General features: G+C 42.9%; 3 protein-coding genes across 8 annotated transcripts; 1 reads left to right on the top strand and 2 right to left on the bottom strand.

Moving 5' to 3' along the window:
• Positions 1 to 539: 539 nt before the first annotated feature.
• CLN5 (CLN5 intracellular trafficking protein) lies at positions 540 to 10,210 on the bottom strand. Of its 2 annotated transcripts, none has more exons than XM_061630027.1 (4): positions 10,000 to 10,210; positions 8,968 to 9,133; positions 6,481 to 6,706; positions 540 to 1,220 (listed from the first exon to the last, which is right to left on the bottom strand). In XM_061630027.1, the coding sequence occupies exons 1-4, from the start codon at positions 10,116 to 10,118 to the stop codon at positions 697 to 699; spliced, it is 1,035 nt and encodes a 344-aa protein (XP_061486011.1). In that variant the 5' UTR covers positions 10,119 to 10,210; the 3' UTR covers positions 540 to 696. The 2 variants fall into 2 exon arrangements, with proteins under 2 accessions (XP_061486011.1, XP_061486012.1); XM_061630028.1 differs by having other exon boundaries at positions 8,968 to 9,107; positions 10,000 to 10,087.
• A 506-nt stretch (positions 10,211 to 10,716) lies between these two features.
• LOC133386238 (glutamine amidotransferase-like class 1 domain-containing protein 3, mitochondrial) lies at positions 10,717 to 17,387 on the top strand. Of its 4 annotated transcripts, none has more exons than XM_061630029.1 (4): positions 10,717 to 11,225; positions 13,111 to 13,282; positions 15,791 to 15,995; positions 17,091 to 17,387. In XM_061630029.1, the coding sequence occupies exons 1-4, from the start codon at positions 11,118 to 11,120 to the stop codon at positions 17,281 to 17,283; spliced, it is 678 nt and encodes a 225-aa protein (XP_061486013.1). In that variant the 5' UTR covers positions 10,717 to 11,117; the 3' UTR covers positions 17,284 to 17,387. The 4 variants fall into 4 exon arrangements, with proteins under 4 accessions (XP_061486013.1, XP_061486014.1, XP_061486016.1 ...); XM_061630030.1 differs by lacking the exon at positions 10,717 to 11,225 and adding an exon at positions 11,249 to 11,521; XM_061630032.1 differs by lacking the exon at positions 10,717 to 11,225 and adding an exon at positions 12,337 to 12,492.
• A 918-nt stretch (positions 17,388 to 18,305) lies between these two features.
• ACOD1 (aconitate decarboxylase 1) lies at positions 18,306 to 26,975 on the bottom strand. Of its 2 annotated transcripts, XM_061630025.1 has the most exons (5): positions 26,899 to 26,975; positions 25,339 to 25,500; positions 24,350 to 24,439; positions 21,382 to 21,587; positions 18,306 to 19,563 (listed from the first exon to the last, which is right to left on the bottom strand). In XM_061630025.1, the coding sequence occupies exons 1-5, from the start codon at positions 26,908 to 26,910 to the stop codon at positions 18,606 to 18,608; spliced, it is 1,428 nt and encodes a 475-aa protein (XP_061486009.1). In that variant the 5' UTR covers positions 26,911 to 26,975; the 3' UTR covers positions 18,306 to 18,605. The 2 variants fall into 2 exon arrangements, with proteins under 2 accessions (XP_061486009.1, XP_061486010.1); XM_061630026.1 differs by lacking the exons at positions 24,350 to 24,439; positions 25,339 to 25,500; positions 26,899 to 26,975 and adding an exon at positions 22,606 to 22,645.
• Between the last annotated feature and the right edge of the window lie 254 nt (positions 26,976 to 27,229).

Here is a 27,229-nt window from a genome sequence, read left to right as displayed (position 1 = left end):
AACTGGCCCAACTGCCTGACAGTGGAGGTAGAACACTGCCATCAAGGTTGGTAGCCACGGCTAACCTTATTCTCCATGTATTTCCAAAGCCATCCAAAGTGGTGGCCATCACTTCCTCTTATGGGAGTGAATTCCATAATTAACTCTGCGCTGCTGGATCAGTGGCTACTAGCTATGATGGCTATACTCTGCCTACATAGTCAGAGGCAGTATGCTTCCGAATACCATTTGCTGGAAACCACAGGAGGGGGACGTGCTCTTGCACTCAGTTCCAGCTTGTGGGCTTCCCGTGGATATCTAGTTGGCCACTGTGAGAACAGGACGCTGGACTAGATGGGCCACTAGCCTGATCCAGGAGGCTCTTCTTATGCTCTTAACAAGAATTTAAGAAGTCCTACTCTCTTTCATTTATTTAAAATAATTATATACTGCCCTTCACCTGCATTGTTTCCAGGGCATACACTAAATATATCTGGAAACCAGCAAAAACTGAAGGCTTTCTCCAAAAGAATCTCATTTCCTTACTCAATTAAGATAGCTTGAGTCAGATGTTGCCTTTATTTCCCTACAGGAACCTTTTCAGTATTGGTAAAAACCAGGTATCTCCCAGTAGTTTCAGCCATCTTCATCAACCTGAAATACTTCCTAGATCTCTCTTAGGATACCATTAGCAAAAAAGATACTGGGTTTGTAAAGTTATAAGGAAAACTGGATGCTATGCTTTGTGGTGTTTGTATTAGGTAATGGGATTTCTTCATAGGCTATTTTCATGTAAGGATATTTCATAGGCAAAAACCAATATTCCAAGTTATAAAAGAGGTAAAACTGGTGGTTCAGAACCACTTCATCAAATATTCTCAAGAGATTTAGAACGAACTCTTTGACTGACTGATAAGGTTTAAATGGAGAATAGAAGTCTCTGATGGCTAGAGCTAGTGTTTTGTTTCCATGAGCTCCAAATATAGATGTTTCATTTCCAAAGAGGGTGGGCTCACCACTAAAGAGAGTAAGAGTTGTATAATTAGTTTGTATCTTCTTGAAAATGGCTCCCAGTTCAGCTAGTTTTTGGTATGTCCTCAGTACAAACTTGGAACATTCGTAAGACTCAAACCACACTCTGGCATGCTCGTCTGGCCTGTCTTTGACTGTCCACGTTTCGTAGTAAATGCCAGTTTCATTGTCATATTTCACCCATTTTGCCATTTGATTAAATATAGCTCCTGTAAAGGGAGACAAAATTAGTATCAGATTAGAGGAAGAAGAGAGACAATGCCATTATATTTTAAACCCTATCTGCGCAGGTGAATATATTCAGTGCTAAAAAAAATTCTACACAGAACTGAATTCTGCAACCTATATAAATTATAATCACTATGCTATTTATTCTGCATAATTTATTTTACTTTCACTAATTCAACAGTCATTGCCCACACATTCTCAAACTTATTTACGACTGGTTTTCTACAAGCTAGAGTTGTAGGCCATTCTCTATATGGTAGACTCCAGAAGTTCCCTCTTGAACTCTCTCTCACAGCTCATAGCACTTCGATGGCCTCTCTGCCAATCTTCGGCTTAAGCCAGTGATTGAGCTCTTTTTAGGGCACACTATACTTCTAGGCTTTTTCTAGCCTCATCAATAGTCTCTTGCACATCTTCTATCATGGCTCCAGATTTCTGCCTTCTCTTCCAGGCGCTTCTGGTCAACAGCCTCTCTCTCTCTCAAGAGCGGCAGAACCAGCCTATTTATGTTCCAGCCAGCCTACCCTTCAACTAATCAGATTTGAATAGTATAGAATTCTCCCCCCCACCCGCATCAGACCACTTTTTCCATCTAACAAGTGACAAAGTATTCAACCCAGCTAGCCAATCGGAAGTGCAATTTTACAATCCTCACAGTATAAAAGGAACCTAGCTTTCCCCAACCCAGTCTCACACAACTTAGTGACTGTCAACTGTCATCCACCAACTGATACTTTATGATTTCAAATGTAATCCTTCACCTAACCCTACACAGGATACTCTTACACACTATACACAAAACACACCCTGTCTCAGTAAACACATTTTAAAAGATGATTTCTCCACAAAAGCCCACAACCAAAATACGAATACAGTAGGCCCTTCCTGCTTATGTTCTACAACTGCTATTCAGAGGCATGATGCCTCAGATACAGGCAGTACCATATAGCCATGGTGACTAGCCTTTTCCTGTATGGATTTCGTTAACATAGAACTGCATTCACACATCATAAGTAGCATAAAGAGCCAGGGTGGTGAGGTGGTTAGAGCAGGAATCACTAACAAGGGCCCATGTGCACAACAGCACCCTTGAGGTCTTCCTCTGGCATCTCCGAGCCACATACATACAACCCCTAGGTCATGAGGTAGTGAGAGTGGTTGCCTTTTTCTCCCTCTGGCCAGCCACTGCCTCTCAGCCTAACATAACTCACAGGGAAGATGGGATATAAATATAATCATGTAATGTAAAACTAACAGGAGCAGATGGCCAGGTAAGAATTTTCCAATAAGCCTTGAAGCAGCCCCTCATATAGGATGAACAGCAGTTCCTTCTGGACTAGTAGCTTAATGGACTTGCTGCTCAGGCCTCCCCGTGTGGGCAATTTATTAGATGGTCTGGTCAGAATCCCACCTCAGAAAGCGGGGGGGGGGTGGAGGACAGGGAGAAGGCATTTTACATCAACTTCTCAGTACTGTCTTTCAGAGACAGATTAAAGGGAGTTGTTGCAGGGACACCCAAATGATAGTTGTTGCTGGATGGGGATTCTAAAACACCAGGCCTGGATATTTTTGGGAGGAGGAGTCTGTGATCTCTAGTTTGTTATGGAACACTTGCTATAGAAGCGAGAGGTGGCAGCATTCTTACTTCTTAACGTTAAATAAAAAAATACATGCAGCATCTCTGGCTAGAGACCCAATAACTATAAAAAAAGTAACAGCCCATAATTAAAATGCTTCCACCAACTCGTTCTTTAATTAAACAAGATTTGGGCTTATAAACTAGGTGTGCAAACAGTATGAAACTATAAACAGGATTAAACAACAAGGAGCCCACACTTAGCAGATGGCATCACAGATCTCAGATAAAGAATCCTCCTCCTCTCCCATCAGTGTGCGCTTCACACAATCTTTCCTAGTGGTCATCATTGAGTGGTTTACACACTTGCCCAGAACAAACACTCCTCACATGTGGCAGGGGCGCATGAAAGCTTGCATGCCTCCACACCTGTCCACAAAGTAATGTGGCACAGGCTATATGAACACACATCCTTTCCCCTTAAAATTTATGTAGAAAGACTGCCCACATAGAAACATGCATGTACAGCCCATGCTGCAGTAAGCATGATGGGCATGCACATATTTGTTTCACACTCTCCCATCACAGTGGACATGTTCCACTAAATGTCTTCATATCCCTTACAATATGACCTGAGGTTCCCCAGGAACAGGCCTCATTTAAGGAAGAGGGAAAAGTTACTTTCATTGTTGTTACAGCTCGTTAGGGAATCCTCTCAGCCTTCTTAAGGGGCATTTCTTTTATTTTTCTTCTCCTCCTCTTCACATCACGAGAAACATCTTCCACTTTTGGTGTTATCCCCATGTAAGAGTAGTATTCATCTAAGACATAATCAAAGTAGACCCACTGAAATGAATGAAATTAGTCACATCTATTAACTTCAGTGGGACTACTCTGCATAGAACAAGCACTGAATACCACCCAAGGAGTCAGAGGCATCACCTTGTTTGGTACCTCAAGAGACTATATGCATTACATCTGAAGTATAGTACTTCATTTCTGACTGTGTCTCTCTTCGCGAAGCTGTTTGACAAAAAAGACAACTCTCCAGGGCCAAACTACAGGTGTGAGTATCCAGAAAAAAGGCAAAAAGCAAAAAAAAAAAAATGGAGCGAGGGCTTCCAGATTTCCTGGAAAATTGGAAATAAACTGGGGGGAAACGGATGGGGAACCAGTTTTTTTCTGCCTTCACATCTCTAGGCCAAACTAGATATGACATTTGTCATAAAGGTTTCCCTTTGTGCAGCTGATTTTTCTTTTACCTGGTGTGTCCGTTTAGGAGCCACAATGGAACCACAGAGTAGGGGAAGGACTGTTGCCCTCACCATGGGGCCAGTCAGAATCCCCCCACATCCACTCTTTGCAATAGAAGAAAAGCTCCCTCTACCTCACAAACATGTTCGTGCCCTTTTGACCCTTTCACATGCTTCTTCCCTTAGCCTTGAAAGGCAGCCATTTCCCTTAAGTTCTTTGCCACATGGGATATCCTTCTGCATTTCCTTTCTTTTTCAAAAAAGGCCAATGGCAATCTTGTCTACCACTCCAAGCAAGGTTGATGCTCCTATGCAAGCACAGTAGTCACTTATTCAAATTCATTTCTGAATTGCCATGTTTTGAAGTTTTTTTCCCCTAGGACGACAAAGCACGGAGTACAATCCAGTCCACGGTAAGCACTTTTAAACCCCATTGGTATCAATGGGTTAATTATGTGCTTCAATCTCATACTGAAATCAGTGGGAATTGCATGCTTAACTCTGACTGCCTTGCGCTCATTTTCAACAGCCCTGATGCCCAATAAGGTCAGAAAAGCTAGATCTGCACACTCCTGGTTTAAGCACAGTAAACCACAGAGTTTGTACCCATGAAGAGTTCAAATCATTGTACGCTACAGAGAAGAATGAAAGCCAGCTTGGCTTTTGTATTGCTTGTTATTGTATCTAATGCTTGGCGTTGCTTGTAGAATCACTCCTTACTGAATTAGCATTTCACTTCCTTTTGAAACATGGACTTAAGTTGGTAAGCACTGAAACACAGCAAGGAGCACAAGCTGTAACGAGAAACCTGTCTGCATTTCATACCAAGAATTATTTATGTTCCTCACAGAATACACAATCCACACCTTAGTGCAATTCCGTGCTTTTCTAGCAATGCTCCACAAAGTTTCTGAAGTGAGAAAGCGAGAAATAAACCAGAATGGGACCACTCCATCTTACAACATCTTCATGTCCCTGCTTTAGAGCTGCTATGAACAGAACTTCAACTGATGCAAGAGTTATCCTGGGGTAACAAGCCCTGGACAAACATGGCCCTACATTTAGTAGCAAAGCAGAGATTGAAGCGAGATGAAAAGCTCAACAACCCCTGGCCAGGACACAGGCTCTTACTTCAACCCTCTTTCATCCTGTATTAAGTGGCTGCGTAAACCAAGGATGGGGACTCTTTTCCAGCCTGAGGGCAGCACCCCCACCAGGGCAACCTTCTGGGAGCCAGATGCCAGTGATGGGGCAATGGACAAGAGTGGGTGTGACCAGAGGCAACAGTGAGTTGAGCAATGGATGAGACTTTTACCTTTGCAAGGCTACATTCCAGCCTTGCAAAAGTCAGAGGTTTTTTCTTCTTCTCTCTCTCTCCTTCCCCCCCTCTCCACTGGTTAGCAGTGTGGCCTGGAAGAGAGGCCTGGCAGGGCACATTCAGACTCCAGGCCTGAAGTTAGTGCTCTAAGATTCACACTTAGCCAGCAGCTCAGTGTGTTGTTTCCATTTCCCCTGGGATTCTTGAAAAACAGTGCAAACACGTCAGGCATAGCTAGCTTTGTCCTCCTAGGCAGAAAGAGTTGGGTTGAGTCCCATTTTGAAACACAGGCTCTTTCATCATCATCCTTTCCTTCTTGCAAGGGATTATAGGACAGCCACAGCTTTTCTGGGAACAAAGCAGCAAGAGACTGGCCGATTAGGGCAAAATGGGGCACTGCTTCACCATGCTCCACCTTGATTCCTCCAACCTCACCTGCCTTCTTACTTAACAACCAGTCCAAGGGGTGGCCCGGGCTATCTGCTTCCTCCTCTTTAGTCTCAGTTTTGCCCTTGCAGAACTCAGCAGAAAGAAGGATGGGGACAAAACAGCCTGCCATTGGCTCTGGCTTCAGCTACTGTTGGCCTCCCTACCTTCTGCCCCACCTGTTCCAATGGATACCAGCCACCACTGAGAACAGCATTGGTTTACTCATTGTGCTGGCAGTGCAAACGATACAGAAGTGAAGCATGCATGTGCTGGAGGATGTTACTGCTATTATTCTTATTATTCTTATTATATTAGGTTTATATCCTGCCCTTCCTCCCAGCAGGAGCCCAGGGCGGCTATTGGAAAAGGTAAGTGCAGACCCACCCAAAAAAGTTTACAGTTTCCATAACAAACAGAGTAACAATCCTAACCATTTTGACTCAGATGCCATTCATAGTAAATTCAATGAGGCTTATTTCCAGGTAAATGGGATTAGGACTGCAGCCTAAGTGTCTAAAGGTAATTTGCACATATGTACAGATAAAACATTCCAGAATTGCTTCTTTGACTAAACAGGGTAACAAACCTAGAATAATCATTATGCAGCAACAACTTCTGAATCCTCACCACATAAACAAGGCCCATAACAGTGTTTGCATTTTTACCTGAGATTGTGGTCACCAGAACCAAGGTTCCATTCTCCTTCCAGTGAGCATCATCTATTCCTTCATAAAAGCAGGCAGCCCCCTGGTTACACCAGAAAGGTGCAAGCAAATTAGGTCGTAGATGTGGAAATGTGCAGTTCCCTAGCTGGAAGAGTTCATACCATTCCACTGTGTAGTTCTTTCCAGATAAGGAGCTCTTGAAACCAACAGCATCATGCATGATTTTCTAAAAGAAAGGAACCACCATCGCAATTGAGGTAATGCTGACTTCAGTGCTTCCTGACAAGAATTCTGAAAACCTGATACTGAAATGATCAAGAAGTAAATGAAGTTGTGGCATCAGGCAAGTACTCTGTGGGAGAAGCCCAGGGCCCCAACTCAGGAAAATGAGCAGGAGGGCCAGTGCTGACTCCATGTTTTTTTTTTTGGGGGGGGGGCAAACAAGATGCTCTCAGTGGGCCTTCCCTTCAGGAACGGGTCCATTTCCTCTGTGCCCATTCACTTGCCTTCTTGCTCTGGGGCCAATCCACCCAGCCACCCAGAAGGAGACAGCAACACAGAGGAGAAAGATGCTCCACTTCCACACTCTGGTCATTGTCTGCATGCTTGGAAAGTGGAACTGACTAGGCAGTGACTGCACAGTGCTAGTAGGAACAGCAGCAGGGCCTGGAGGCCAGTGATGGGCCCTCTGCATAGTTGTGGGCCCCAGCAGGTGCCCAACAATGCCAACCTCTAATGCGGTCTCCAAATGTAGCAGGGCTGACTTACCATATCTTGAAGTGAGTAAAGCAACAACACTTTTACCTTCTAATGAAGGAGTCCTTGTAAGATTGTTTTAAATCAAGAACTGAAAGCTACTGAACCACACCACACAACAAATATTACATTTGGGATTGATAAAGCTGCATTGTCTTGAATTCACGGTGGATGTTGCTGCCAGCATTTTATAGCCCAATCTGAGTTTTAATTAAGTTCCCATTTAAACACAGAGGAAACCCTAAAACCATACAGTTCATAATATGCACTAGTTAAAAGGGCAAGTTAAAAATAAGGTTTGCAATCCATAATCGATCCTATATGAAGCTGCCTCATGCGAAGTCAAACTGTCAGTCCATTTAGTTTCATACTATGAATTCTGACTGGTAGCAGCTCTCTGAGCTTCAGGTAGGAACCTTTCCTAGTGCTACTACCAGAGATCCCTTTTTAACTGGAGATCAAAGAACATAACCTAGAACCTTCTGTATGTAAAACTGCTACAACCCCTAGTGCAGCAGCATAAAAGCCTTAGTTTATCATTTTACTTTTTCTCTCTATAGTCACTCTAACTCAGGGGAGGGGAAGCTGTGGCCCTCCAGATGTTGTTGGACTACACCTCCCATCAGCCCCATCCAGCACAGCCAATGGTCATGGACAATGGCAGCGCCAATGCAGCAGCATCTGAAGGGCCACAGGTTGTGCATTTCTGCTCTAAGGCTACAATCTTATGCGCATTTTTATGGGAGAAAGTCCCACTGAATACAATGGGACTTGTTTCTAAGTAAACACGCTGAGGAGTGCATTGTAAGCATGACTACTCAGAAGTAAATCCCACTGAATTTTCAGTGGGCTTTTCTCCTAGGTAAGTGTGCATAGGGCTACTGCAATCTGGAAACTGCCAACTCCAAAGTAGTTGACTTTGATGGTATTGACTGACAAACAAACCAGCTATGACTGTCAGTGACCCAGACCTTGCATAGCTGGCAAGAATAATTGGCAAATTATGCTGTCTTATTCGGATTTTTTGTAAAATGCTTTGGATGGCAGAAAAGGCAAGACTGCAAATGCTATTAATAATACAATTAAAATTGTACAGTTCCAAGAAAATTTATTTATTTATTTATTAAATTTATATCCTGCCCTTCCACCCAGTAGGCAGCAAACAAAAACACTCTAAAACATCATAAAAATGGACTTTAAAACTGACTACATGATTTCCCTGCAGGCGCAGAGCAACTTTTACACATTTAGTCTCTAAAAGGAGGAAATAAATCACTGTAACATGTCAGGATAAAAAAATGATTTCACCCTGAAAGTTCCATTTTAAAAATGTTTCTTTTAAAGCTGGTTGAGAGAGCCAGTGTGGTGTAGTGGTTCAGGTGTTGGACTATGACCTGGGAGACCACGGTTCAAATCCGCACATAGCCATGAAGCTCACTGGGTGACCTTGGGCCAGTCACTGCCTCTCAGCCTCATGATAACCCTATTCATAGGGTCGCCATAAGTCGGAATCGACTTGAAGGCAGTACATTTTATTTTATTTTTAAAAATAATAATATCAGAGCATGTTCTAAAGTTTTCCTGGTGCCAGGAAAGTGGCAAACAGATTAATGTTTTCTAAATACATTAACAATGTCTAGAATTAATCATTTTTTTTAATTCTATGTTAATTGGGATAATACAAAAGGATAACAAGGGCAGGAGTGGTGGTGGGGAGAAATGTCACCTTACCATGTGACCAAGGAGATCTCCATATTTGAATTCCCAGACAGGAGCCTGTAATCGATATACCTCAAGGACATCTTCGTCACTCATCACTGGAATGGCAGAGCCACTTGGGCAGAAAGTGTAACGAGCTTGACAGTAAGCATCTGTTTTTGGGCGGGAATCAAAACGCCTGCATTAAAATAAATTTATTGTTTTTAAACAAGTACAAACCCCCCCAAAACATTTCACATTTACAGAACAGGCCATAAGCTGGAATTCATCCCTTGCCTGCACATCTCAAGAGTTTTCTCTTAAGGAGCCAGTTCACACAAATATACTTTGTTTCCCCATTTTTAGACTGCTCAGCACTTGATGAGTAGCCACTGAATGCATGAACCATCTAAGTTAAAAAAGCTGCACATTTGAGCAGACAAAATTGCTTTATACCCGCTCAGTCAATTTGTCCATCTACCAGCCTTTCTCAACCAGTGTGCCTCCAGATGTCGTTGGACTACAACTCCCATCAGCCTCAGCAAGCTTTGTCAATGGTCAAGAAAAATGGGAATTGTGATCCAACAACATCTGGAGGCACACTGGTTGGGAAAGGCTGATAGTCCACTACAGTCTACTCTGATTGCCAGATGCTTTCCAGGGTCCCAGGCACCAAAGGATCTCTCTCACCACGTGTTATTTGTAAACTGAAGACTATACAACACATTGAGCCCAGGGCCTTCTGCTTGCAAAGAGCTGTAACATTACACAATTAAGCTGTGGAACATCATTTTGTCCAAACAATTACCTAGGCTGGCTATATGGCTGTGCTTCACTGATCCTCCCTCTCACCACTTTGTGTAACTTTAGAGTTAGACCCTCTTAACGTGTACAGTGGTTGTGAGGATCAACGGTTCATTGGATGAGAAGCCCAAACCGCTCTTGTTGCGATTGTGTCATCCACCCATGGAAACAAGCAACCTTCTCATCCACTAGACAGGAAAAGAATCCGGCTTGTCGGATCCGAAAGAATTAAGCTCCCCCTTCCCCACGCACTCTCCTCACCTGTAAGGCACCGGCCACTGCTGTGTTTGCAGAAAGTCTGCGGTCAAGCTCATCTCCAACTGGAGGAGCAGCAGAAAAAGAGGGTGCAGCTCCCAGACAGCAACCATCCTGAAGCCCATCCTAGATGCAAAAGTCGAATCACGCAGGAGCTAATACTTTCACTTCCGTATTTCTTTCACACGCATGCACCCTGCAGTCAGCTGATTAAAGTTCAGCCCATCACGTGACAGAAAGTCCCGCACATGCTCATTGCGGACGCACTGGAAATATATGAACGAGAAGCTTCTTTGTTTATTTTTCTTCCTATGGTCTACAGTTCCGGTTCTTGATCGGCCTGTGACAGGGACGCATAAGAGGCGCAGGCTCTCTCCACTCCACCTCTTTCCTTGTTTTTGCATAGACAGAAGAAAACCTTTGTGTCACAGATAGTGGCTTTTCGGTGCAGTGGTCTGACAGCAGGACCAGGGATTGTGGTTTAGGGTATTTTATTGAGTTAGGCTGCAATCCAGTACGTCTACTCAGAAGTAAGTTCCATTGGGTTCAACTGGACTTACTCCCAGGTAAGTATGCACTGGATTGCAGCCTTGGTTTTATTTAAAATAAGCCTGAACCACCCTTCATCCAGAGGATTCCAGAGCGGTGTGTAATAAGCAAAAAGATTGTGGCTGCAATCCAATACACACTTACCTGGGAGTAGGTCCCATTGAACCCAATGGAGCATACGTCGGAGTAAACATGTATTGGATTGCAGCCTTAGCCTACAAAATATAATAAAACTAACATCATACTGGAGGCGCAGTGAAAGGTATACAAATTAAAAGCTCTGAACGGGACTTGTGAAGAGATCATCACCACATGTCAGTCCACTTCATGCATGCCAGATCTTTATTTATGCAGACACACAGAGAGTGAATGAGTCCTATTGACCGTTCGTGAATACAAGCGCTTGAAATCAAGGGCTGATCACATCTCCCTGTGGATGAACCCTTTCCAGTTCTCACGTTTCAAAGGTCAAGGACTGGACCGCCCGACCTCTTCTCGGACCAGTAGGGGACGAGCCAGAGCCTGTCTTCGTGCGGCCTCTTCCTCTGCAGACAGAGAAGTCGAAGTAGGAAAAAATGGGGAAACGAGTAGCCTTGATCTTGGCTGGCTGCGGCGTGTTCGATGGCAGCGAGATTCATGAGGCCTCGGCGGTCCTGGTGCATCTTAGCCGGGCTGGAGCAGGGGTGAGACTGCTGAGGACACTGCTGTCCTCCGCTATACTTGGGATCGCCCAACGTGGTGCAGACCGGGTCTGCTGCTCTTCGTAAATCCATGGACGATTATCCTTCTCCCCTCCCCTTGCAGAATCCAACTGCCCCCAACCTAAATTTTAATCCACTCAAGCTGACCATTTGTTTGCAAGTATATCTTGCCGTTTCCTCAGTACCAAACAATATTACTTCGCTGGGGCTCACGCGTGGTACGGGTTGGGTTGACGTCTTGGATTATTGCGATAGTTCCTAAAATGATTCCTTTCCCGGTCAGTTTATCACTTTGTGGTCTTTTTCCTGTTTGTGGTTTTTAAAGTATCGCAACAAGGCTGCTGTTGTGTCTAAATGGCTAGCATGTTCTCTCCCTCCCCCACCCCCCTTATAGAAGTAAAAGTACCAATAGTGTTTTGCTTTGGAAAGGAACTAGTGGAATAAGCATATTGCATTATTAACTGTAACTAAATTCACTAATAGGCAAAAAAAGTTGCAGGTTAAAAGCATACCTATAGCCAACAGATATTTCTATCAAATTTTAAAAAGCAGGAAAATTGGGCAGCTGTAGTGAATGCACCAGGGGAGCAGGAGACCTGACCTCCTCTCTGAGATACTGTACTGCCCTACAAATTTGTAAAAATGCAAACACAATTTGGGTTAGTGGTCTTGCAGAGTTCAATCCACTTCCTATGTAGCTTGGAATAATTTGGTAACATGTAGAGTCTTCTCTCAGCACCCTTCACAAACTATACTTTTCAGGATTCTTTGAGGGAAGCCATGACTGTCTCAAGTGAAATAAAGTTCTGGGGTGGGTGTGGCCCCCTGATTAGCCAAGCATCTGTGAGCAGAATGGCATGGGAGTATTTTCAGTTGAACGTTGTGAAATGGGAAAAATCCATGCTGACTATATATACAGCCACTCTTGTGGCTGTATAATGTGTGTGTGACACATGAGAGGGCAAGTTTGTGTATGCTCCCACCTGCAAAAAGTTTTTCAATGGAAAATGTGTCTTACCTGCTTCATAATCTTTTTTGTGGGATCAAACAACTATTTTTGGCAGTCTGTATGGCTTGCAGTGTAATGCTGCGCATGCTGATTTGTAAGTAAGCCTTGCTATGATCAGTGAAGTTTAGGACTGTCCAAAGTGTGCATAGAGTTGCAGTCCTAAAAATAAAATGAGGCTGCAGTCCTAAATCCATTTACTAGGATATAAGTCCCAGTGGTCTCAGTGGAATTTGTGCTTGAGTAAGTATGTTTAGCATTATACTTAATGTCAATAAATTTAAAATATACCTTAAATTATTGTAAAAATGTATATGTAACCATTTACAAAATATGGGATATAGCTACAACACTGTAAAACAATTTATACAAATGTTTAGTGCAACTGATTTTACAACATAAAAGAAAAACGCTACTTTTTTTAGGACAGGATAAGGAGATCACTACTACTCGGGGTTTTTTAATGCTATATCTTATTGATTGATTGATTGATTACATTTATACCCCGCCTTTCTTTTCATGGTTCGCAGGTGGTCTCCCATCTGGAGCTGGCCTTATATGCCTTCAGACCATAGCCTGGGACCATCTAGCTACATTAAGGGCAACATTTAATCTTGTTTTAAAGGTCTGTGATCTTGCTGCCTAAACCTTTGAATGCTGAACTCTCATAATAGGTTTTGTGATTTTGGAATTCTACAAGTCTCTTGAAATCTGCAACCACTTGCAATGTTAACTTGCTTAAAAGTGGCAAAGATTGTTGTTCTAGAAACATCATGACCTTGTTGCAGCTAGCAAAAGTGGTACTTTGTACTCTGCTCATCATATAGTACACCTGCTTGTTTTTTGCGTTTTGTTTTTCAGGTAAAGATATTTGCACCAAATATTGAACAGATGCATGTTGTAGATCATTTAAAGGGTAGTCCAAGTGAAGGAAAGAGAAATGTTTTAGTTGAAAGTGCCAGACTTGCAAGAGGGAACATTCAGGATCTGGCTGAGTTGAAAGTTGGTGAATTTGATGCAGTTATTTTCCCAGGTGAGCCCTTTTTTTAAAGTACTAATTAAAACTTCAGTCCTAACCCCATTTGTCTGGGAGTAAGCCCCATTGAATTCCATAAAGCAATTGCTCTGAGACCCCATCTGCACTATACATTTAAAGCAGTTTCCAGAGTTTCCTGGGAAGAGGGATTGATTGATAAACCACTCTGAGAGTTGTAGGTCTGTGAGAGGAATAGGGGATCTGCTGACATCTCTTAGCACTCTTAGCAAGCTACAGTTATAAGGATTCTCTGGGGGAAGCTATGACTGCTTAAAGTGGTATGATACTGATTTAATTGTATAGTGCTTTTTTAAATGAAACAAAATTTAATGCCGGTGTGAAAGTTCTTGTAACATACATTAAAACTGTTGGTCCAGTAAAAGCATTGCTTTTGTTGTTTCATGTGACAAACATGTCTAAAGGGCTGTATTCATGAGGTGAAACTTCCTATAGCTTCTTCCTGCTGCAAATTCCACGGCTGTTCATGCATTCACACGCTGTCATGGGGGAAGATCTGCATGTGTGACTTACCCAATTTCAGTCACTTCAGTGTAGGAAATACCCTTCCTGTGGCCACCTTGGTGATAATCCTGAAACTATTATATAAAGAAGTTTATAGGTGCTGCCATTCTGCTTTTAGGTTATCTATACCTGGTTTAGATCTTTTAACCACAACTATCTTAAAAGTTGGGAATTGGGTGTTAGAACAAATTAAACCAGAACTATTGCTAGAAGCTAAAATGATGGAACTGAGGTTTATCATACTTTGGACATATAATGGGAAGTCATGATTCACTAGAAAAGACAATAATGCTGGGGGAAACAGAAGGGAGTAGGAAAAGAGGAAGACCAAACAAGAGATGGATTGATTCCATAAAGGAAGTCACAGACCTGAACTTACAAGATCTGAACAGGGTGGTTCATAACAGATGCTCTTGGAGGTCACTGATTCATAGGGTCGCCATAAGTCGTAATCAACATGAAGGTGCATAACAACAAATCTTAAAAGTTACTCTGAGTCCAAGGAAGCTTTATGCCCCTGTGTAAAAAAGCAACACACACAAAAAACCATGTTTTAAGAAAATAGGGTGCATAGGTCCGGTCTCAGAGAAGAGAAAAAAGCTATTAAGTACAAGAAGATATTAACCCTATAATTGTATTGTGAAAAACCCTATTAAGCACAGGCATCAATGCAAGATTCTCTTTGGGTATCCCTTTCAAAGACCTGTTATAACCTTATTTTGTAGTTTGCTTTTTTGTATTTGGAATGCATGTGAAGTGCTAAATTTAGAACTCTATGTTATGCTAAATTCCTGAGGTATTAGTCTTTAAGGCTCTGATTTTGACTAATAGGTTTATGGTAGCATCACCTTTTGTGGATTAGAGTCCACTTCTAGCCTCCAGAATGGAGCATATTGTGATGCCATCATAATATCTGTTGGTCACGGGGCTGTTCTGTTGCATTCTGTTCGTCATTTGACTGGAATGGATTTGATGCCAATATTCTGTCCAGTTGGATTGGGAAGGATCTTGTTCAAAACCTTTACATGTGTATGCCATTTTCTTCCTCTGAGAAATTTAAAAAATGTAAATGTACTGCCTTCAAGTTGATTCCGAGTTATGGCGACCCTATGAATAGGGTTTTCATGAGGCTGAGAGGCAGTGACTGGCCCAAGGTCACCCAGTGAGTTTAATGGCTGTGTGGGGATTCGGACCGTGGTCTCCCAGGTCGTAGTCCAACACCTTAACCACTATGCCAGGTAGTAGAGGAGGTATAACCGCATATGAGACACTTAAACAAGTATGTTTTCTGTTCTCCCTCCCCGCTCAACTCCACATGGGGCTGAGTATGAGAACAGTAGAGATGGAGGTCTTGTATCCTGAGCACAAAGGAATTTGCTCTGTTGGCACAAGATTTTACGCTTCTCCAATGGACCTTCCCCCTCCTCTCCCTGCGCCCTCCCCAAATTGGGAGTGGAGGGTTGGGGGAAATCCCAGAACAGATTTAGGGGGTGCGCAGGGGAAGAAGGGGGGAAGTTTCATCGCACAAGCGTAAAGCCTTGCACTGATGGAATGAGTTAGCTGGATACCCCCCTTAATACCAAATGGGGAATTGTGTCATATGTTGGAGGAGGCAGTAATGGAAAGTTTCTTCTCAATATTAAGTGTGAACTCTTTTGAACTCTATTGAAAGAGGAACATCTTCAATAAGCCTTTTAAGTTGAGACCTTATCCCAGTCTGCGTCTGTGTTGGAGTTGCTTTTCAATATGTCTTTAAGCCCTTTTTAAATGTTTTTAACTTTTTTTTTTTAAAGATGTTTTGAAAGCTTTTTTAAAAATTGCTTTTAAAGATGTTTTGTTTTAATGTATTTTTGGGTCTGTTTTTATGATGTTTTAAAGTGTTTTTGGTGCTTTTGTTTGCCGCCCTGGGCTCCTGCTGGGAGGAAGGGCGGGATATAAATCAAATAATAAAATAAATTAACTCTTCCCCCCCCCCAATTCAAGGGGGCTTTGGTGTAGCTAAGAACCTGTGTTCCTGGGCTGTGGAAGGAAAGAACTGCACTGTCAATGACCTTGTGAAGTCCACCCTTGAGGCTTTCCACAATGCAAAGAAACCCATTGGCTTGTGCTGTATCTCCCCTGTGCTGGCCGCGAAGGTCTTCCCAGGCTGTGAAGTCACCGTTGGCTACAGTAAAAATGTAGACGGAAGGTAAAGAACAGTTAACCATTTGGAGCATTGTCTTTTCGCTATGTGTAGATCAGCATGCTGATTCTGTTCTTATGTTTCAATTCCCAACTGGTGCCCACCAGATGTTTTGGACCACAACTCTCAACAGTTCCAGCCAGCGTGGCTGGTGCTGACAGAAGTTGTAGTCTAAAATGTCTATTTAACTTCTAAAACTGTTCACAAAAGGTGTTTCGCAATGGAAACCAATGGATGCCTCCCAAGTGCACACTTGACAGGGAGCTGCAGTCAATTCTTATTTCCTGCCAAGAGTACCTGAACAAAAGATACGTTGTTCACTTTCGCAGTTTAAGAAAACTGTAATGAAGCCAAGGGGTTACTTTTTTGAGGGATTTGAAGACATGGGGTAGATTTGGTGGGGAAGAGGCCAGGTAGGGGCAATTTCCAGAGGGGTAGCTGTATTTATGCTTGTTGCAGCAAAAGCAGCAAAGAGTCTTGGGGCTCTTTAAAGATGAGATGCATGAAGCATCTTCATGTCTCTGATGAAGTGGGCTCTAGTTCCTGGAAACATACGCAATAATAAGTGTTCATCTTTAACATGCCACAAGATGCTCTGTTAAATATAGAGGTAGCATCTCCTAGAGAGACTTAGGCTGCAATCCAATACATGTCTATGCAGAAGGCAGCTCTATTGGGTTCAATGGGACTTACTTCCAGATGAGCATGTATTGGATTGCAACCTAAATGTTGTAGGTATGGAACTCCATTTAAACCAGCCAGAGATGACCAGGAATGAGTTTAGCACAACTTTTTGCTTTTGTGAAGAGTCTAATTGTAAAGCTTATAAGATGTGCTGAGACAGTGCAGTTCTACAGGTCACCATCCATTGCTGTGCCTTCCAATGTAATCACAGTTCTGTAGGCTCATTTAGTAAGCTGCTGTGGCCAGACAACAATCACTATATTCCACTGCTCTCTCAAAGTTCTGTCTCTTTGTGGAGAATCTTGGATGGGATTGTAAGAGATGGAAATAAAACCAGACCTTAAATGTGTGGCTACAACCTTTCTCCATATTAAGGGGTGGGGGGAAGTTAATTCTTTTTTACTTTCTTTTTTGCAGGTTTCCTGATGCTGAAACAGCAGCTGCTATAGAAGAACTTGGATGCAAACACATTTGCAAAGATGTGAATGAAGCCCACATAGATTCTGCTAACAAAATAGTCACCACTTGTGCATTCATGTGCAAGGCCCCTTTGCATCAAATTTTTGATGGGATTGGAACAATGGTTGCTGAAGTCCTGAAACTTGCATGAAGGGAAGGCGGCCTAATGTAGCAGTTGGTGGTGGCTGGTAAACGTGTTAACAAATGACACTTTGCATAATTGATTACATTAATAAAATTATTCAGCTACTGAGATCAAGAGTCTTATTCAATTGTTGGCACTCTGAACCTGGTTTTCTTTCTCCTTCTCATCTTGAAATAAGCAAATTACGAGTTCTTATTTTAAGCCCTGTCAGTTTTACTGAAAGGAGTGATCAGTGAAGGGCCAGAGGTTCATCACATTTTAAAAAATCTGATGCTAACCGTTCCCATGACCACAGGCACCTTTCCCAACATCTGCATCCTCTTGCTTCATTTGCACCTACAGTGCTGACTAGTACTAAGGATCGGTGCATTTGCCCTTGGTACTGTTACTTGCTGATCTCAGTGTAAAGCCTTTGGGAGCTGTTTATTTATTTATGGAGCTATTTATTATTGCATTGAGCAGTAGGTGAATGTCCTCCAAGGAAGAACTTTGCATACCCCAAGCACATTAAAAAAAAAAAAATCATAGACACATATAAATCAAGCCAGTTTGCGCAGGGTGGGATCAAGGCTTACCCTTTTTGTCTGGAGATCCAATGGAGGGTTCCTGCTAGGCAAAGAAAGCACTTTGACAAGAGCAAGGAATGCCAGCAGTCAGTCTGCAGGCCAAATGGAGCCCCTAATGCAGTTTGCTTTTGGCTGCTCTATCAAATGTTTTCAGATTCTACAAAACAAATTTTATGGTGATGGTCACCAGGTCTGGCCCCCAAGAGCTGTCTGGAGAAACCTGCAAAGTCAGTTCTCTGAACTAGAGGAGAGCAGAACATGGGCCTAAGTTCCAAACCAGAGTGCTTATTAGGGTCTTTGGGATACTTCTTACAAACCTGACAAAGGGATTCTGCTGATCCCACCTCCCCTTCCATAATAATATGCAGTTGCAAAAACAAGCATATATGGCTCCAGATCCAAAGAATCACTTCAGGAATGTCCAAGGACGAGTATTTTTTTATTATACTCTCCCCCCTCCCCCAGGAGACTTCCCCAATATTTGATTTGTGAAAGTCCCTTCTATTTCAAAAGTGATATGACAAATGGCACAGGGGATGCTGTTTGGACAACACAGGCTGAAAGTCACTTGGATGTGTGGAATTATGTGTGTATCCAGTTCCTGACTCTTGTATTTTACACACATATAAAGTGACAGATTATGAGTCACGTTGCAGAAATGCACCTTTCCACGCTAGGAAAGTGAGAAAATTTAATAAAATCCCTGTATCTTGATGAACATTATGATACACTTGGGACAAAGCTAGTATCATACAGTCTCAATTAAAATGCCCCACTTCTGTGCTTTAACTGATCCTTTGTTGACTCAGCCCCTTGAAGAAGCAAGGTCAATGCCCGGCAGTCTTCTAGTTTTTCTAAATTTTCAACAGCATTGACAATGCTTTCAGCAGCTTCCATTGAGACAGCAGTGGAAGCATTGGTGAGGAATTTTTTCACGAGATCCCCCTGACTTAATGGCTTCCTCCAGTGCCCGTGGAATGTGTCACATCGCTCTGAAAACGTGTATCCATCATGGAGGGTGATGTTTGCCTCGCAGTAAAGGCTGTTGAAGCTGGGCTGGTTGTGGGAAGAATGTTCCAGGTGCGTCTTCCTGAGCAGCTCATTTAATTCTGGCCTGGAGACGTTCTGCTGTTTGAACGACTCGACAGAGATGCAGCCATCAAGCAAGGCGCTGCATGCGGCAAACTGGAAAGAATGCCTGGCTTCGTGTTCGGAGGAAGGGAATGGCCTATTGACGTATTTAACATCTGGGACATTAAGCACAATTGTTTTGATTCTGTCGCTAGGGAGGGCCTCTCTGCTTTTTGCAAGGTGCTTCCTTGCTGCCAGGGCTGCCTCTGCCATCCAGTGTGTCCCCAGGTGTGCCGGAAAGCTCTTGATAGCTACATCTTGTTGCTCCAGCAGCCAAGAATAGGACTGCAAGCTTGGCAGAGTCTGGGGGAGGTAGTCTGGGTAAAAGGCACCAAAGCCCGACTCCAGGTCCAGGATCAGCTTGTTTCCTTGAAGGCCCAAGGATGCTAAGGCAGCCGCTTCCAGGCCGTGCCGACTTGCATTGCCCATGTGGAGAGGTTTTGTTTGGGTGGCTGCGTTGGCCAGAGGTGCCCCAGCATAAGATGCGGCAATAGCCAAGGCATCCTTACATTTAAAGGAATCAAGCCCCAAGAGTTTGGCAGCAGCTGCAGCACTTCCCATGGTGCCTAGAATGGACGGTGGGTGAAACCTGAGGAAAGGCAAAAACGGTGCCAGATTGTTAGTTGAAAAACATGATGAAATCATGGGGAATCTGATTTGCCCATAAAACATGGGATTAAGGAATTTTACCCATCTTCCTGCAAACATATAGGGTGGCATACTTTATTCTTTCCCCTCATTTGGCCACAGTCACCCTGTTGAGTAACTTAGGCTGAGGGGTCCTGCCTTGCCCGAGGTCAGCCTGTGAACTCCATGGCTGGGCAGTGATTTCAGCTAAATTTTGTTAATCTAAACCCAGTATTAGATCTTCTGTAATCAGAGGTTGCTGATCTTTTTAGATCCGTGGACACATCTGCAAACTGAAGACGCTGTGGTTGGCATCACACACACTGGAACTAAGCATAGATCATTGCAACCTGTTCTGTTGGCTACAATAGAATGCTTCTTTCAAGCCCGATTTCAGTAAGGGGGGATCCTGGGGGCACCAAGAAAGGCTTCTGTGAGCACATATGTGCCTGTTGGAGCCATGTTGGCATCCTGCAAAACATCATACTGTTTCATTTAAAGTAGAGCTGCTCGCTTCAGTCAGTTCAGTCTGCAGATCAAGCATCCTAAAGTTATGCAGCCTGCCTGTGCGTGTCTGTTTGCTCAGACAAATACCATTGAATCCTATAAGACTTTCTATCAAGTAGATGTGATTAGGAATGGGATTGTCACCCAATCACATGCATTTTTACTGACACTCATTACATCTAGGTAACTGTAGTGTAGCTAGTTCCCATAGCTTTCTTTTACCAACTGCAGTTGTTAAGACATTCATTGGCTAAAATACAGATGATTAACCAGCTACAAATTCTTTAATACTTTAATAATTTAACATTCTTAAGGCTCTAAACTGTTTTGCAGTCAGGATTATGGGTGTGCAATCTAGCCAAAGTGATTCATTCTTAAATCCCATTCATTTTAGTTGTAGAGAGATAAGTATATGCTTAAATCGCTTATTCATTGTGGGGATTGGCTGTCAAATACTGATTTTTACTTTTTACAAAATGACAGGATTTCCCGAAAAGTACACTAGCTATTGTCCATGCTCTATGAAATCTGCTTAGCAGGACAACTTGTTCAACTTATTTTGCTTTTGGGCAATGTTATGCAATCCCGTTTGTATATTTTCAAAAGTTAATTCCAGTTGTGAAGTAGTAATTTTTACAGCCAAACCATCTTAAAGTGTTGCTCAGTTTTGTATTCTTTAGCGAATCTCAAATGTGTCACCTAGTTGCAGACCATGTCCTCTACGCCATTTTTTACAATAATAATTTAAAGTTTCAAATGCTAATTTTAGAATAGGACACAAAGGCAACCACAGAGAAGATAGCAGAGAAGCAGGTAAGCCAACATCACAAAGGAGCTCTTCTTTTGTGTATATCAAGGGTGGCAAACCTGTGGCTTTTTAGATGTTGCTGGAATGCAACTCCCATAATCCCTGGCCATTTGCGATTCTGACTGAGTCTGATGTGAGTTTTAGTCCAAAACACCTGGTAGGCAGCAGGTTAGTGAAGGCTGATCTAGAGAGCCGTAGGTGATATATCATTACATTATATTGCATTGTTGCACTCAGCTTCTTTCCACTGGAAACCAATAAGCTTTTAAAATGCTTAGTTTTGGCTGGATCCTGCCCTTTATTATTATTTTTGTAGGGAGGTATGTTTGAGAGTAGCTTGCCAAGTGTGGTATAATTTGTATGCAGATCCCCCAGATCAATGTCCAGTACTTGGACCAGGCTTGGTCTTCATAAACAGTGTGGCATACTTTATAACAAGTATAGAATTTTTTATTTAAAAAATACCTTTTAGGAACGTTGCTGGCCTCCTTGGAACAGTGCATTAGTCTGCCTTGCACTTCAATTCCTACATTGAAAGCCAAAAGCAGGTCAAGGCCACCAGCCCTTTGCTTTTCAGGCATAGTCTCGGAGATGGCAAGGAGAGCAGGCAACACTGCCCCAGAAGGATGTGTGGTTGGGTGCCATGTATCATCAAAATCCATAGAGTGAACCTTTTTTAGGGGAAAAAATATTGATTTTAAATTCAGACTTCAGTCCTATAAACACACTATCCTGGGAGAAAGTCTCATTGACCTTAATGGCATTTCCCTCTGTAGAATCATATAGGCTTGCACTGTCAATGTGATTTTTTAAACTTGTGTTATTCTCTCTACCTTCTGTTTTGCCTCCTTTATTTGGGTTTGTCTCCTTTTGCTGACGTCTAGACTGTAGGCTCTTCAGGACAGACACGTGTCTGTTTTGCTTATGGTGCCCTGCTGCTGCTGCCATTAAGTAAAACAGTTAACAGAAGAGCTTGATTTCTGAGGGGAATCTAACATCAGGTGCTTCTAGTTAAAACTGTAGCAGTGCATTTAATGTAAGCACAAAAGTAAAAGTTGAAATAGATCTGACAGATTGGAGGCAGCTTGAGTGTGTATTTCTCAAGATGCGGTTCATATATCACTCTGCCAAGGCCAGTGCTAATAGAGAGGGCAGCCCGGACAGCTTCCTAGTAGTCTGGCTCTGAGGGCAAAACTAGAAGTAACATGGGAGACCTTTGATCAGGAATTTAAAAACAGCTGATGGGGAGGATCAGTTTGGGTCCACAGAGCTCTGGTCCCCCAAACCGTCCTTCACTGAAAATGGACACTTCCCCTGAATCAGATAAAGATATACCATATACCAGGGGTAGCCAATGTAGTGCCCTCTACACATTGTTAAACTAAAACTCCCATCATCCCTGACCATTGGCCATACTGGCTGGAGCAGATGGGAGCAGTAGGCCAACCACATTTGGAGAGCGCTGTGCTGGCTACCCCTGTGGTAACGCTGTATGTTTTCCCCTGGGGGTGTGGGGGGAATCGCAGCTGCAGGGGGAGGAATTTTAATCAGGAAAATGGTGCATGCAGAAAGGATTACTTTCCCTTCTTCACAGCACCATGATCCTAGTCTGGTTCCCTTTCCTCTGCCCCAGCAAACTGCTGTTTAAATTAAATTAATGGGAGATTCTAGTCACACATCTCCACTTACCTCACAGATTCACCTTAGAGAGACAAATACTGAACCAAGGTGGCAAAACTCAAATTTCTGGCACTGGCATATATTACCACCAGAGGGCACTCTAATGCTAGATTCTAAACAGTACACCCTCTCTCTTAAATCTTGGCGTTATCTGAGTATTACCTTCTATTCAAACAGAGGCTTCCATTTATTTTTTACAATATAATAGCATATCAAGTATTTGATATTACCATGCTATAAAATGAAAATATTCAATATTTCAACATACTGATATATTAGACATCTTGCCATACTTTACATACATTGATCTTCCTAGGCTGGTACTCCAAAGAACCATAGGTCTATGTAGCCAGGAAAGGGGCTTTGAGCTTTGGTTTCTTTGAACTCTCTTGTCATATAATAACAAATCACCCGTGAAACAGGGGGAAGCTTTGGAAAGTAGTTTGTGATGTGGCACAAGGCTCTGCAGGTTCATGAAAACAAGCTTAACACGCACCCACATACAACCACCACCACCACCAGTTGGGCAAGCTTAAAGCAGCACTTTTGATCCTGGCTTTAGTTTACCTCATTTTTTAAAAAATTGCAACGTTTTAACAGACATCCATTTCTAATGCTTTTTAATTTAGATGCTGTTATGCAAATATTTTAATCTTTCCTATACATATATAAAGTGTTTGATCACTAATTAAAATATCAATTGAAAACAAAAGAAAAAAATGAGGTGATAAAATGGCATCAGCTGGAAAAGTCATAGCGGATAGAGATAAGTAAAGGTGTGCTGGGTGGCAAGAGATTCACCTGCTCAATATGTCATTGAACATGTTATACCTGCCTTTTTTTAAAAGGGTAGTGCTAAGGCTCCTTGTGCCTGCAGAGACTGTGCTACCCTTCCATTCTTAAAACAATTAAAAAGTTGGCCTTATTACAACCCGAGATTATGGAAGAACTGAGGGGAAAACACAGGAGAACAATGACTGGATTATGGTGTCATGTGGATGCCCTATAAAAAGTGAGTAAGTGAAGCATGGCCATTTCACAGTAAACATCTAGGACTGTATCTAATGCTGTTGCTGAGTTAATGATAAGGTTTCCATCAGTGGAATCATGGGAAGGGAAAAACCATTTTGGTTGATTCCCCCTCTCCATTGCAGCCCCTTCCCACACACTCACTGAGGGTAGAGATAGGCTTGCGGTTGCGCTGGCTTCAGTACATCTCCACCTCTGTTTTCTGAATACAGGGACCCAACATTAGTAAAACTCCGCCCCCTTTTACTCCAAAACCTCGGAAGTTGCCGCTCCAGCCCATTGTACCTTGAAGTCAACTTCACACAGACTTCAAAACTGATTGGCCATCAACCCTGTTGCGGCTCCAGGTGCGTCCAATGAAAATGCTTTGTTGTAGACTCAGGCAGACACAGTGATTGGCCAACACTTTGTTGTGGGCAGTCCTAATCAACAGTGGGTAAGGGAGATGTGTCCTGCCATGGTCAGAGTTGTTTCAAAATGCAGCCAGAGAAAATGTCTGGCTGCTTTTGAAGCAGCTAGTGTGTCTTCAGCCTGATCTCCTCCAGAGGGTTGGGGGACCCTCCAGAGCAACTTTAAGGTGTGTGGGGAAGCTGAAAATGTCATCTGTCTCCCTGTTCCACTGACAGAAGCCTTACCAAGACTTGAGCAGTGTAGAAGTACTTTTAAAGAGGCTACAAAGCATCCTATCTCTATAAGTGGGTGTAGAATTCATAGACTTTCTTACCGCCACTCCATTCACAAAAGCTGCATACAGGGGAGGAAGCCTGAGATCCTGGTGACCCCAAACAGAACTGGATATATCTGAACTGTAGATCTGGAATAATTTAGTACAGGTTAATATGGATTTTTGGACATATGATAAAAAGCAGCTTCTTTGAGTATTCCTGGTGTTGCTCATTTGCAGGACGGATTCTGAGATAATATTAGTTGTTGGAAAGAGTGAATTGCATGGAAATGAACTAAATAAATAAATAAATAAATTTTATTTTTCAGTCGCCTATCTGTCCGGGTTAGGAACACTCTAAGTGACGAACAACAAAAGTAAAAAGAATACATATATATTTCAACACAACCAAATTTAAGCTAAAAGACCATCCTTCAGTTCATATAACATACAATTAATCTGTCCCAATCTTGTAGGCCTGCCTGAATAGCCAGGTCTTTAAGGCTCGGCGAAAGCTTGACAAGGAGGGAGCATGTCTGAGATCAAAAGGGAGGGAGTTCCAGAGGGTGGGGGCCACAACAGAAAATGCCCTCTCTCTGGTCCGCACCAGCCTAGCTGTACTCACCAGTGGGACCGAGAGAAGGTCTTGTGAGGCTGATCTCGTCAGGCGGCATAATCGGTGATTCTGGAGGCATTCCTTCAGATATACTGGGCTGAAACCGTGACAATAAGTCACTAATGTAATTTACACTGGTATAAAGAAGATATTTGCTCTGAAATTTTATAAATGAGATGCTGGAGAACTCCCATCATTTTCTATGTTATAAAATCCATACAGGTTGCAGAATTCAACTTTTATTGGCACAGAATTTGGATTTTAAAAGACAGTTTTCAACTAAATTAAAAGACTCTAACATGAGCACCCATAGCGCTGCTCATAGCCCAGTTAAATTTGACCCTTAGATGATTCTTAGCTACCGATGAAGATCTATGCTTCCCTGTTACAATAATGCCTGACAGTTATGTAATGTTCATTATGATTATCATACCTTACTGTATTGCATCATTTTTTGAAAGACATCTGTCCTGGAACCTAGCAGTCCAACCCCTAAAGTGTCTAGAATCATCCGCTTGCTCCTCCTCATAACAACATCAGTCAGGTGACTTGCGTTCAAACTGTAGATCACGTTAGCAAAATTTCCGGTAATATTCTGGCAAAAAACAAACAAGCCTAAGTGATCAACGGTTTCCCTTCCCAATCTGCTCCTTGTCCTTGTAGCTGCCATATTCTAAACATCTTTTACAGGTTCATAAATGCCGTTTAGTACCCACCTACCAAGGTTCAGCCCTTCTATCTCTTGTCCAGCTACCCACCTAGGCTAGAAACAGATTGCAGTTTTTAAAAAAAACCAGAGAGCTGAAAGCAGCACCAATGGAGGGAAATTAAAAAGGGGGAGAAGGGAGAAATAGTACAAGTAGGGCCATCATCATACACACAGCATGCACAAGCATCCCATTCCCCTCTGTGTTCACAATTTGTTGTAGTGCAGGGGTTGGGAACCTGTCCCCGCCCCCCGGATGTTGTTGGACTCCCATTCCCATCAGTCCCAGCCAGCATGGCTAATGGTCAGGGTTGATGAGAGTTGTAGTCCAGCAACATTTGGAGGGCACCAGGTTCCCCACTCCTGTTGCAGTCCTTCAAAAGCCTGCCAAATCTGTATGGCCAGAGACAGAAGAGGGACAAAAGAAATGAATGTGGAGACAAAATCGTGCAGTTTGTAACCCACCAAGCTAAACTCAGATGGCCCAGCCATGCACATTGGCCTACCAGATGCTTGATAGCCACCCTTTCATAGAATCATAGAATAGCAGTTGGAAGGAGCCTCTAAGGCTGTCGAGTCTAACCCCTTGCTCAGTGCAGGGATCCAACATAAAGCATACCCGACAGGTGGCTGTCCAGCTGCCTCTTGAATGCCTCCGGGGCTGGCGAACCCACCACCTCCCTAAGTAATTGGTTCCACTGTCGTACTGCTCTAACAGTTAGGACGTTTTTCCTGATGTTCAGCCAAAATCTGGCTTCATAGAAAGAAATCTACCTCTTTATTTTCAGGGGCCGTCCTGGGTGAGCAACAAGAACCAGCAGTTTATCTAGCCCCTGGTGGATGGCCATTCACAGACAATGAATTGTGTTCAGCTTGGTGGGTCTCAAGCTGTACAGCATGTGCTACCTTCAGCTTTATTTCAAGCTCTCTTCGGGCTCTTTGGCTCCAACTGCACAAAACCCACAATGTTCCAATTTGTACTGCAATTGCCCATTGAAACATTGGAAGCTGACTTTTACCAGGGCAGGCTGTTTGACCATCCAGCCCAGTATCCGCTCTGACTGGTAGCAGCTTTCCTTAGGCAGAGGTCTTTCCTATCCCCTCATACTGGTACCTTTCGACTGGAGATGATAGGGCCTTCTTCATGCAAAGCATGTGGCCTACCTACAACTCTACCATGGTTTCTACTCATCTAGCCTGATCTTCTTTGCTCTCCAGCTGCTTAATTCTCTAAGGATGTTAGCATAACTATTTCCCTCTCTTCTGCAAAACACATCAAAGCAGTACCTTTGCCCACATGATGCAATGAGTAGCACTTTCTCTCAGATCAGGTCCTGAAATATGCTTGGGGATGATGAGTCTTCTTGAGAAGACTTGGGTAAGTCAAGTATCCCCTCCTTATATGATTGTAGCAGTTTTGCAGGTTCTTAGTTCCCATCTAGGCCCTCCTCTTCTTCCTTTGCCCAGAAGTTTCCCCTTTTCAACATTTCCAATTTTCCTCTGACTAATTTCACATGCAGCACAGCCTGTTGATGCTCTGAACTGCAGTCATGCATGAGTCAAATTCACATCGTGTACAAAATAGTGAAAGTTACAAATGATCAAACAAAGACAAAGC

Source organism: Rhineura floridana, chromosome 5 (assembly GCF_030035675.1).
Source record: "Rhineura floridana isolate rRhiFlo1 chromosome 5, rRhiFlo1.hap2, whole genome shotgun sequence".
Lineage (NCBI taxonomy): Eukaryota > Metazoa > Chordata > Lepidosauria > Squamata > Rhineuridae > Rhineura > Rhineura floridana.
The sequence above is the reverse complement of the archived record's forward strand: the minus strand, read 5'-3'. Positions and strand labels throughout refer to the sequence as shown.